Below are 13420 nucleotides of genomic sequence, written 5' to 3'. Positions count from 1 at the left end.
TAACCTTTTGTCTGTGAATAATTCTGATTTGATTAGGAAGCTTAGATTAGGAAGAAACATGTTACTATTTTCTATAAGGCACTTATTTCCAATCTACCTCCAACCGCCCAGCCCACCAAGGAAGCTTGGGAGAGAGACCTGGACATCTCTATAGACAGTGCAGCCTGATGGGAGGTATGGGCACATGCTGTGGATATATCTGTTTGTAACCAGGCCAGATCTATTCAGTTATGAATTCTACATCGTGTCCATATCAAACCTGTTCTAAAAAACAAACTAGACTCTAACTCCTCCTCATTGTGTTGGAAATGTAATACTGAGACTGGTGATTATGTGCACTGTTTCTGGTCATGCTAAACTACAGTGGTATTGGCTAGATATTACAAATGAACTCTCCACTATTTTTGGTAAGTCAATACTGCTGGACCTTATGTGCCTCATACTCGGTCTCCTCGATGTTCATATTACCAAGAGGAAGCATAAAAGACTCTTCAAATTACTGACTTTTGCTGCAAGGAAGAACATTCTGCTCTTTTGGAGCAAGGACGCCACCCCATCAAAGAAATCGTGGCACAATCTCCAAATGGACTGTATCCCTAATGAATATATTACCTGTATGTTGCACTCAACAGTGGACACTTTCCATAAAGTCTGGGAACCGTACTTAAAATATATTGGACCTACACTGTCTTCTCCCATACTATCAGGATTTCCTACACTGGTCTAGCCTGCCTATGTAAACTCCTGTCTGATCTGGAACTGGTTATTGTCTTGTCCCACCTGAGCTATTTTTGTTTTGTTTTTGTTCTCCACATTGTTTGTGTTTGTTTCCTTTCAAAAACAAATAGACACATTGTTAAACAAAATTAACAGCTGAGTTCAGATCAATAAAATTTTCCATGACTCAGTTTAACACACTTTGCAGCGACAGTCTCTGTATAATCACTAGTTAAGGAGTCTCATGTCCACGTTAACAAGCTTTAGATAGAAACTGTTAGACAAGTGACTGAATCACTTCACTGATCTCTGGATTATTCTCTATCTGAGAAACCAAATCACTGTTTCAGCATCAACATTATCTCATTATTGTCATGTGTGACCAAAGCAGCTGCTTCAGCTAAACTTAGATACTCAGTTTAAATTAGAGGAATTATCTGTTGAACTATCTAGTGCTGCAAAACAACTTCTAAAGCTTTAGATGAATAAAAACTGATACAAAAAGAATAAATCGAGAGCAACTCAATAAAAATACCACCAATCCATTCAAGCTGTTGTCCCAGACTTTAGAAAATGATTCAGACCATATTTTAAACTCTGAACAGGAGTGAATAAAATCTGATTTCAGAAGCTCCTCGTGTAATAACAACTTTAGTGTGTTCACATGTGATAAAGTGATGCTGTGATAAAACCTGGACAAGAACTTCTACAGTTCTTCATGTGTTTCAGTAGATCTGCATGTTTCCTCCATCAGCCAAAGGAAGAAACACAAAAGAAAAAAACTGTCAGATAACCAAATATTAGAATGAAACATTCATCCATCCATTCTCTATACACCGCTTTATCCTCACTAGGGTCGCACGGGGTGCTGGAGTCTATCCCAGCTGATTCGGGCGAAGGCAGGGGACACCCTGGACAGGTCACCAGTCTGTCGCAGGGCTACATATACAGACACACAATCACACTCACATTCACACCTGTGGGCAATTTACAGTAACCAATTAAGCTCAGCATATTTTTGGACTGTGGGAGGAAGCCGGAGTACCCGGAAAAAACCCACGCATGCACAGGGAGAACATGCAAACTCCATGCAGAAAGATCCCAGGCCTACCCCGGGATTTGAACCGGGATCTTCTGCTGCAAGGCGAAAGTGCTAAACACGACTCACTGTGCAGCCCCAGAATGAAACATAAAACAGTTATTAACTTCACAGCTTTAAACACAAGCAAATGAAAAATCTACATTTTCACAGCATTTGAAACATCTCAAGAACATCTGAGACTAAACACAGCTGACATGTGATGTTTGAAATAAACAAGTGGAACACTGAGAATACACACGTGGACAAAATTGTTGGTACCCCTCAGTTAAAGAAGGAAAAACCCACAATTCTCACTGAGAAAACTCACAAAAGTAACAATAAATAAAAATTTATTGGAAATTAAATAATCAAAAACAGCCATTACTTTTGAATTGTTGATTAACATAATTATTTAAAAAAACAAACTAATGAAACAGGCCTGGACAAAAATGATGGTACCTCCATAAAAGATTGAAAACTATTTGACCAGAGTGACATGATTAACTCAGGTGTGTCATTTAATTGACATCACAGGTGTTTCCAAACTCATAATCAGTCAGTCTGCCTATTTAAAGGGAGACAAGTAGTCACCCTGCTGTTTGGTGAAAAGGTGTGTACCACACTGAACATGGACAACAGAAAGCGAAGGAGAGAATTGTCCCAGGACATCCGAAAAAAAATTATAGACAAACATCTTAAAGGTAAAGGCTATAAGACCATCTCTAAACAGCTTGAAGTTCCTGTGACAACAGTGGCTCATATTATTCAGAAGTTCAAGACCCACGGGACAGTAGCCAACCTCCCTGGACGTGGCCGCAAGAGGAAAATTGATGACAAATTGAAGAGACGGATCGTTCGAATTGTATCCAAAGAGCCCAGAGGAACCTCCAAAGAAATTAAAGGTGAACTCCAAGGCCAAGGTACATCAGTGTCAGATGGCACCATTCGGCGTTGTTTGAGCCAAAGTGGACTTCATGGGAGACGACCAAGGAGGACACCACTGCTGAAAAAAACTCATAAAAAAGCGAGACTGGAATTTGCAAAAATGCATTTTGACAAGCCACAAAGCTTCTGGGAGAATGTCCTTTGGACAGATGAGACCAAACTGGAGCTTTTTGGTAAGGCACATCAACTCTATGTTCATAGACTCAAAAACCAAGCATACGAAGAAAAGAACACTGTCCCTACGGTGAAACATGGAGGAGGCTCAGTAATGTTTTGGGGCTGCTTTGCTGCATCTGGCACAGGGTGTCTTGAAAGTGTGCAAGGTACGATGAAATCTGAAGACTATCAAGGCATTCTGGAGAGAAATGTGCTGCCTAGTGTCAGAAAGCTTGGTCTCAGTCGCAGGTCATGGGTCTTCCAACAGGACAACGATCCAAAACACACAGCCAAAAACACCCAAGAATGGCTGAGAGAAAAGCGTTGGACTATTCTAAAGTGGCCTTCTATGAGCCCAGATCTGAATCCCATTGAACATATGTGGAAGGAGCTGAAACATGCCATTTGGAGAAGACACCCATCAAACCTGAGACAACTGGAGCTGTTTGCTCATGAGGAGTGGGACAAAATACCTGTTGACAGCTGCAGAACGCTCATTGACAAATACAGAAATCGTTTAATTGCAGTGATTGCCTCAAAAGGTTGTGCAACAAAATATTAAGTGATGGGTACCATCATTTTTGTCCAGCCCTATTTCATTAGTTTGTTTTTTTTAATAATTATGTTAATCAACAATTCAAAAGTGATGGCTGATTTTGATTATTTAATTTTCAATACATTTTTATTTATTGTTACTTTTGTGAGTTTCAAGTGATTTCAGTGAGAATTGTAGGTTTTTCCTTCTTTAACTGAGGGGTACCAACAATTTTGTCCACGTGTGTAATGAGAATGTTCTGGAGAACATCTGAAGAACTGAACTACTGATCTACACTGACTGATCATGTTCATCACATCTGGACTCACCCAGCCTTTCTGCAGTTCCTCACAGCTGGAATCAGTCTCCACCGTCCCTCCCATGATGTTCTGTACTTGTCCAGGTCCAACTCATCCAGAACCTCCTCTGACATCTGCAGCATGTAGGCCAGAGCTGAGCAGTGGATCTCAGAGAATTCCTTCTCTGATCTGTTTTCTGACTTCAGGAACTCTTGGATCTGCTGATGTACTGAGAGATCCTTCATCTCCATCAGACAGTGGAAGATGTTGATGCTTCTGTCTGGAGACATTCCATAACTGTTCATCTCCTTCAGGTTGTTGATGACTGTCTGGATCATTTCTGGATGGTTCTCTGTCCAACCCAGCAGACCTCCTAACAGTCTCTGGTTGGACTCCAGACAGAGCCCATGAAGGAAGCGAACCAACAGGTCCAGGTGACCATTTTTACTGCTGAGGGATTTCTCCATGACTCCGTACATGAACACATCCAGAGTGTCTCTGTTCTTGTATTTCCAGTCTTTTCCCAGGAAGTCCTCCAGAACCTTCTGGTTCCTGTTGGTGTAACAGTGGAACATGTAGACTGCAGCCAGAAACTCCTGAATGCTCAGATGGACGAAGCAGAACACCTTGTCCTGGTACAGGCCACTCTCCTCTTTAAAGATCTGTGTGAACACTCCTGAGTACACTGATGCTGCTTCCACATCGATGCCACACTCTGTCAGGTCGGACTCATAGAAGATCAGTTTTCCTTTCTGTAGCTGCTCAAAAGCCAGTTTTCCCAGAGACTCAACCATCCTCCTGCTGTCTAGATCTGTCTCAGTTCCTCTATCATACTTGATCTTCTTGACTTTGGTCTGAACTACCAGGTGTTGGATGAACATCTCAGTCAGGGTTCTGGGCAGATTTCCTCCCTCTCTGCTTCTAAGCAGCTCCTCCAGAACTGTAGCAGTGATCCAGCAGAACACTGGGATGTGGCACATGATGTGGAGGATTCGTGATGTCTTCATGTGGGAGATGATGCTGCTGGCCTGCTCCTCATCTGTGAATCTCTTCCTGAAGTAGTCCTCCTTCTGTGGGTCGGTGAACCCTCTGACCTCCGTCACCATGTCCACACAGTCAGCAGGGATCTGATTGGCTGCTGCAGGTCGTGTGGTTATCCAGAGGCGAGCAGAGGGAAGCAGCTTCCCCCTGATCAGGTTTGTCAGCAGCACATCCACTGAGGTGGACTCTGTAACATCAGTCAGGATCTCATTGTTGTCAAAGTCCAGAGGAAGACGACACTCATCCAAACCGTCAAAGATGAACACAACCTGGAAGTCTTCAAAGCTGCAGATTCCTGCTGCTTTGGTTTCAATGAAACAGTGATGAACAAGTTCCACCAAGCTGAACTTTCTCTTTGTCAGTAAATTCAGCTCTCTGAAAGTCAATGGAAACATGAGCTGGATGTCCTGGTTGCTTTTGTCTTCAGCCCAGTCCAGAGTCAACTTCTGTGTTAACACTGTTTTCCCGATGCCAGCCACTCCCAGTGTCATCACTGTTCTGATTGGTTTGTATTTTCCAGATGGGTCTTTAAAGATGTCTTCTGGTCTGATGGTTGTTTCTGCTCTGTTTGGTTTCCTGGATGCTGCTTCAATCTGTCTGACCTCATGTTCATCATTGACCTCTGCAGTCCCTCCCTCTGTGATGTACAGCTCTGTGTAGATCTCATTCAGAAGGGTTTTCTGTCCTGCTTTAGCAATGCCTTCAAACACACACTGGAACCTCTTCTTTAGGTTAGACTTGAGCTTATCTTGACACCCGGACAGAATCTCTGCATCAAAAACAAACAAACAAAAAAAATACACAAACGTGAAGATCCTGTTTAAAAATGTCTGAATAAAAACATATTCTGAGTGGTGTGTTATAGATTCATCTTATTGGACTGTCAGGTCCTTACTGGGTGAGGTTTTATGGTAAAGTCATCCTTTATTTCATGAAATCAGAGAGGATGATGCAAACACAGACTGAATCCAAGCAGAGAGGAACGGTTTTACTGGCGTTTGACAGATATTAAAATCAGAGTTTAATCACAGTTATGAATCCAGAGAGTAATTCTGGCAGAAAACTGTTAATGCTGTCAGTTATGATATGTATTTTCCTACTCAGTGACTCTCAATGCAGCTGCTTATTTTTAACTTATAGCTGCAAACTAGAGCTGTTAAACTTTAAACTTCATTCATTTAGACATGATACTCAATATTTCTGTTACACTATCCCATAATAAAGGATTTCACTTTGGTTTATAGCCAAACCAAAGTGAAATTACTCTTACTGAATATTTTCTGAAATAAAAACCGATAGATTAATCAGTTTTGTTATCTTTATTCTATTAACTGCAGCACCAGCAGTGTAGAACAGGATGGGCAGCCACTTAGGACCAAGTATGAAACTCTTATTTAAGAATTTTCTGCATCAGTCAGTGAAAGCATGTGGGTTCCCATGGCAACACAACATATACACTATGAAATATCGTACCTAGATAGCGTCATTCAGTGCCATCACTAATGTACAGATCAAGTGGCTTTCAGATAAAACTTCAGCTGAGAATCTATTTTACTCAACGAGAATTGTCAAAAGAAGAACTGGTGAAAGGAAGATGCTTCTTACAGACGATTAAATTCCAAACTCTGAACATGACCTCCTCTGGAGCAGGTTAGCAGCAACGCTAATTAGGCTTCTTTCCATTAACTGCTGTGGAGCTCATTTTGTGTATGTGTGCATTGAGAAATGTGTGTTTGTGTACATTTAGAAGTATAGAAAGCATAATGTACTGCAGATCACTAATTCCACTCCACTGTCTCCCATCATCTCTGTCTCTTACTCACACATGGACACACCTTTACCAACCAGTCCACTGATACAAGTCAGTCGTTTCTGTGTTGTCACGTGTACAGGTGTGCAAAATGACGGTTGTGTAATTTTTTAAGAGTAGTATGTGAAGTGTGACAATATCCTTCTTAGAAAATGTCCACATTAGTGTGAATGAAGCCTTAAACTAAGAGACTGGAGACACCAACTGCAGTGTGTTTGCTTTGGTTGTCCACATGGACAAAGTGTGTTTGGGATCAATCTCGGGGCTATTTTCTGCAGTTCCTGAACTCATTTTGACTTTAGTCATATTCATGTGCAGATTGTTAACTAATGTTTTATGTTTCTGTCATAATTTTGGGGGCAGTTTTTGTGTGGTTTAGTTTTCTACTGGTTTTTGATCAGTAATATGTCTCCTGTGTGTGGAGACATAAAGAATGAGGTAGAAAATATTGGCAGTCTGGAGGGTTCTAGAGGTGCTTCAAACCTGAATCCACAGATTTGTGTTCTCTGCAGATTTTGTCAGACCTGCTTTGTTGATCGCAGTTTCACAAGGAAACTTTGTAATAATGGTTTGTGCTGCTACTGTGGGTTTTGTTGATTGTTGCTTATGCTTGATAGATAATGTAAATTAATCATTCTAGCATCTATGTATTCTTCTTAGAATCTCTGAAACATCTCATTTTAAACTTCACCTGACTTACCTGTACGTTCTTTGATGGTTCTTAAGATTTTCCTCACCAGATCAATTTTATTCATCTTCATTAAAACCTTCTCAGTGACTTTAAGGGCATTTGAAGTACCATAGATCTGGACCATTTGATCCACAGTGTTGACCCTGGTTGCCTTCTCCAAGTGAGACTTTGGGATTGATTTGAAGTCTTCTAGGACTCCTTCCTGGGTCAAGAACCATTTGAATTTTTCAAAGTCCTCATCTCCTAAATCTTCCAAAGTCCTCAGAAGAACTTCTTGAGGTGTCGTCATCTTTCACCCTGTAAAGATCCAACAGAAATGACAAAAAATAAATCATTGCTGTGGAAACAGCTGCGCAATTTACTTTATGATTCACCACCAGTCTGCATGATTGAAGCAGCTGTTGTAGATATTTTCCTTAACAAGTGAAACTGTTTCATGTTGTGATTCATTCACAGTCAGTGACAAAAGAGGAGAAACAAGTCTAAGATGCAACATCTATGTTTCATTTCAAAGGAATATCAGGACAAACAATGATGAGCTTGAGGTGTGAGGAATCCAAGTGTCAGTAGTGTTGGTGGATGAGTGAGGCGTGTGTGAGTGTTACCAGCGAGAAACAAATGAGGAAACAAACTACAGACAAGAGGTGTGGATCCTCGAGGAGAGAGAGACGATGTTTAGACCAAAGTAATCTGAGTGGAGGCCTACAGAGGTAGAACCAGTTCAGTCTCATGACCCTCCTCAACACCTTAATATGGTCAACGTGTTAACTGTATGGTTGGAGAAATAAAGTCCAATGCATCAGTCTCTGGTTTGGGTTTTACACAGACTATGTGATGATGGGCAGTAAAAACCACCAGGGGCAACATTTCACAATCAATGGAAACATTGAAGTGCTGCAAATCCCACACCAGAACCATCGTCTCCTTTTCAGTGACTCAGTAGTTTAGTTCATATTTATTAATCTTCTTTGAAAAGAAACTCACAGGACAACCCACGCTCAGGGCATTCTACCACAAAAAGCAACAACAACCACAACAACCCAGCATCCACTTGGTTGGCATCTCTCTGTGCTGCCAATAACACTGGAGCTAAAAACAACACAGCTTTTACTCCCTGAAATGCCTCCTGACATTGTGGAGTCCAGATAAACTCAGCTCTCTCCTTTAACAGGTCTGTCAGCAGGGAGACTAACGATGCAAAGTTTTCACAAAATCAAACATTCCTAAAAGACGTCTCAGCTCCTTTTAGGTTACTGGTTGGGGAAACTGCAGCACAGCTGCACAGCTATCAAATAGAACACACACACACAGTTAACATGCACCCATCAAGTGCATGAATACACCACCATGTCCTCCAAACACACTGCACACTCGGAGAGACCAGCAACTTTCTAGTTCATCGAATGCTGAAACCAAATGACATCACTGAGTAAAGGAAATGTTCCAAAGCACCCTGGCTCTGAGCATGAAACTCAGTAGATCTGTTATGTTTAACATGAAATCTGTTTAAGTCGATTGAGCAAACAAATTGGATGTAAAATTGGAAACTTCACCAGATTGGATCATTTTTGGAATGCAACAAATCGGGGTACTTTGCCATGCAGACTTGTCAGAACCACCACTTAGAAAACTGGCTCTCCTACAAAGTGGCCACTATGTGGCAACCAAGATCCCATCCAGGAGGAAATAGCATTGAGTGCTGTTCCTCACTGTTGATGCTGACATAACTCTGTCAAACAACTGAGACAAAACAGAACTTACTTTCTGTGCTGCCACCAACTCTGTGCTACAAACAGCTAGCTGGTTTACCTGCAACGTTCATAGCAGCTGCAACTAACTGTAACTAGTGTAGCACCGGAGGAAGCTCAAATAACAGCACAGGCTGGGAAAATATCACCTGGAGTCTCCCCATCAGAGTCTAGAAACTTCACTAGGGAGTCCCTGCAGGGCGTGGTGTCGGCTGCTTTAATATATTCAGATTACCAGCCGGCCCACACTTTATCCACGGCTAAATCCTTACCAAGCATCAGCTGCTCCTCCTCTACTGGGAGCTGAGACTGAAAGCCAACGGCCATGTCAGCCTCAACCAACCCACAAGTTAACGTCATTTGATGCAAAGGAACAGAGAGAGGGACCAGATCCATGCCATGTATTGCTTCACAAGAAAATGGAAACAGACTCCAAAAGGAAAGCATGTGGTGCTCTGAGAGATATTCAGCTGCTGCATATTCTAAAAATAAAGCAGTCTGTGGATGATATTCTTCAAAACTAAATGAGAAGAGAGGAGGAGGCTAGTGGAGAGGGAGAGGTGTGACTCAGACACACCTCATTCTGAAAAGTTCACACAGCACTAGAGCAGCAAAACTAAGTGAATACTAACCACAGTCATGATTTTGACATTCCACATTAAATGAAACTGATCAATTGTGGTATTCACTGCGAGCTCCACTGGTAGAAAACTCTGAAAACAGATGATGGAGATAAAATGACTTGGTGTCAGCTTGGATAAATCTGACATTAGAACACCGTATTTCTTTCAGTTATTGTTGGTCATACACCTGTCTGAGAACCCAGCAGCATCTACCATAGTCTGCATGTGAGACGTTCAGGAAACATGAGGAAATTGTAGAGTGTATCAAAACTCAAATGTTCCACAAATGAAGCATTTAGTCTGTGGTACGTTTTATCAGATGATTTCCAGGAAAAGAATGCCGTCAAAGCTTACTTATCATTAAAATATTTTATATATCTATCGAGATGCATCAATGCAAAATTGGAATGCAAATTAAGCCAACTATTGATCAGTATGCGAAGGTCTATTGATACCATGCTGTACCAAATACAGAGGTGTGAAAAAATCATGAAATTTTGCAGTTTTACACACTTTGCTTTCAGCTACACTCTGTGGTATTGGTAGTACCACACTGTAAAAATATCCCTTTAACATATATTATATAGAAAACACTTCTTTATGTCATTTTATCAACATCTGTACAACGCAAATAAACTGCAATCTGAAAAGTTAAAATCTGAGAAGTGAATGAATATTTGTTAGACATGATCAGGATTGATGATGCTTCAAAATATAACAGAGTGAAAGTTGAAAATCATATTAATGTCCAATATTTTCATGGTAGATTTTGGACGAGGTCCTTCAGAAAGTAAAGCTCCAAATGGTTCTGCTGCTCCTCAGGATTTTCCTCTTTAGTTCTCTGTTTTATGGTTTCTCGTTTTTCCTCTATTTCAAGCCTCAGTCACTGCAGCTCCAACTGCTGCTTTAACTAGAACTGCAATAACTCCCTCTGCTGTCCACAAGTTAAATTACCGTCTAAGTCTCTCACTGACTCCTGGACGACAAACAGGCTGCTTCCAAAGCTCACCAGCCTCAATCAGGTCCAGCTTCAACTAACCTTTACACTCACTTCAGGCTTCCTATCAGCAGTTTCTATCCCATAATGCTCTGTATTTGTAGAAGCTGCTCCTTGGTGCACTGATCCAGAAAGACTCTGAAGGAGTCTGAAAGAAGCTCTTCACATCTGAAGACATCCTCTGAATGATCAACCAGAATAGTTCAGAACAAACACCACAACAGAGGGATGAACTATGAAACAAGTTCAACAAAGCCAGACTTTATTTGTGGAAGTCGGCTTGATAAAAACTAAAACTTCAGTCAGAGTTAACAAACCAGGGACGAAACACACCTCTCACAAGAAAAATCAACATCATGAACAAACGAGAGATTTCCTCTCACTCACTGATTGGCTGAAGGATCCAAAAGCAGACACCCTGCCAGCTAAAGCAGATCAACCAGTTTTCTAACAAGCACTCCGTCTGTAAACCACACAAACTCATGACACACAACATCAGCTACAGCTGGATCAGTGCTCTGCTCTTATTTTGGGGAGTTTAATGACTGGACTGATCCATGAACCAGATCCAGGGCTCTTCATAAACACTGGGGGCTACAGCTTGGGATGTCCAGCTCTGATGACGCCACTGAGTCCAAACAACAAACTGAGTCTCACTAAACAGCACATTTTAGTCACCAGTTTAGTGTCGAGGATAAAACAGGATCAGATGAAATGTCCAGTCCTCAGTCTGATGGGATGTCTGTGTCCTCTGGAAGAAAACTTCTCTCTGTCTGCACACTTGCTTTTAAAGACACTGAGCCTCATGTTTGATTGTTGGTGATGAAGGAGGAACCTCAGAGACTGCAATCAATCAAAGTTCTACTTACTGAGCTTCTTCCCACCAGTACAGATCTCTGCTGTCCTGGTTTGAGCAGAAACACAGAAAATCCTGGGCTGCTTCTCTGTCACCGGTCCTCTGAGTCTGCAGGCTGCCGTCACTGAAACACCTCAAACAGATCAAAGAGCTCCTTTGTTGGACTTTATTATCATAAATCATTAACCTGCTGCACCTTCTTGCTTCCACTCCCTTAGAAAGAACTAAAAACTTATTAAAAAGTTTCTTATTTGGAACATCCTCTCTCTATCCATCGCTTTATCCTCATTAGGGTCGCGGGGGGTGTTGGAGCCTATCCCAGCTGACTCGGGCGAAGGCAGGGGACACCCTGGACAGGTCGCCAGTCTGTCGCAGGGCTACATACACAGACGAACAATCACACTCGCATTCACACCTACAGGCAATTTAGAGTACTCAGTTAACGTCAGCATATTTTTGGACTGTGGGAGGAAGCCGGAGTACCCGGAGGAAACCCACGCATGCTCAGGGAGAACATGCAAACTCCATGCAGAAAGATCCCAGGCCCACCCCATGAGTCGAACCAGAGATCTTCTTGCTGCAAGGCGAAAGTGCTAACCACTACGCCATTATTTGGAATATGTACATTCATAATGCGAAAGTAAAATATTGGTTAAAGAGGTGATCAGAAATCAGTTACTCTAAAGTTTGCTGTATCCTGTCAGAACTTCTCATAGCAGCTGCTCCAATAATCTAACAGGTGTCATGTTACCTCGGCAGCTCCAGAGACGTTCTACCTGAAACCATCAGTCTGATCAGAATATTATCTCACATTCTTTAGAGAGATGAAATCAATACAGATGAATTAAATGATGATGTGGCAGTTTGGAGCTGTGAGTAATATTCTCAGTAAGGCTCTGACTGTAAATTAAAGGTTCTCTGGGTGGGTCAGAGAATCATTTACAGAGTAACAGAGCTGTAAAACACACCAGGAACAGACTGTAGTCAGGTCATGCAGATAAGAAACAGGAACAAAGGTCAGAACATGATGACTGATGGAAAGATAGCTGGTATAGATGCAGATGCATTGATTTAAGAACAGGAAACAGGTGTGTTTCAGTACCGATACTATTACATAAAGTTCAGTATATTGACATCAAACAATGAATATGAGACAAGAGATCAACATTTCAGCTTTTATTTCCAGGTATTTACATCAGGATTTGATAGACAACTTAGAAGATAGCACCTTTTTGTTGAACCCACCCATTTTTAATGTGACCAGAAATACTGCAACATGTGACAGACAGGTGTGTTTTGTTGCCCCGGTGTGTCCTATTACATTGATTATTCAAACAATAAATAGTGCTCAATGTCTATGTTCAGTTTCAGATTTGGGTTTTATCTGTGCAGACTGCATCTATAGTTAGAGATGTAACCAACATGAAAACCAGAGAGCTGTCTATGGGTGGAAAACAAGCAATTGTGAAGCTGAGAGAAGATGGAAAATCAGTCAGAGCCATTAAACAAACATTGGCCATAGCAAATGCAACCATTTGGAATGTCCTGAAGAAGAAAGAAACCACTGGTGGACAAAGCAACACACGTGGAACAGATAGACCAAAGAAACCAGCAGCAGCTGATGACAGAAACATTGTGAGAGCTGTAAAGAAAGAACCTAAAACAACTGTCAGTGAAGGCATCACAATCTACTGTTAGCAGAAGACTTCATGAACAAAAGTACAGAGAATTCACCAGAGGATGTAAACCACTCATTAGCAAGAAGAAAAGTACAGAGATGAACCTCAAATATTCTGAGACAAAGCTTTTTGTGCTGATGAAACAAAGATGAACCTTTACCAAAGTGATGGGAAGGCTAAAGTTTGGAGAAAGAAAAGATCTACTCACGATCCCAAACATATAAAATCATCTGTGAACACAG

The 13420-nt window shown here is 41.4% G+C and overlaps 1 protein-coding gene across 2 annotated transcripts in view; it reads right to left on the bottom strand.

The window, feature by feature from the left end:
* LOC127532213 (NACHT, LRR and PYD domains-containing protein 12-like) overlaps positions 1-7566 on the bottom strand; it is a 32648-nt gene extending 25082 nt beyond the window's left edge. For both annotated transcript variants that reach the window (XM_051943566.1, XM_051943565.1), the window contains exons 1-2: positions 7285-7566; positions 3764-5543 (exon numbers count right to left, since the gene is read on the bottom strand). In XM_051943566.1, the coding sequence (XP_051799526.1) occupies positions 3764-5543; positions 7285-7564 (2060 nt within the window). In that variant the 5' untranslated portion in view covers positions 7565-7566. The remainder of the gene's footprint in view (positions 1-3763; positions 5544-7284) is intronic.
* Positions 7567-13420: the final 5854 nt, after the last annotated feature.

This window comes from Acanthochromis polyacanthus, chromosome 22, assembly GCF_021347895.1.
Source record: "Acanthochromis polyacanthus isolate Apoly-LR-REF ecotype Palm Island chromosome 22, KAUST_Apoly_ChrSc, whole genome shotgun sequence".
In the NCBI taxonomy this organism is placed as follows: Eukaryota; Metazoa; Chordata; class Actinopteri; family Pomacentridae; genus Acanthochromis; species Acanthochromis polyacanthus.
This window is presented reverse-complemented; position numbering and strand designations above follow the sequence as displayed.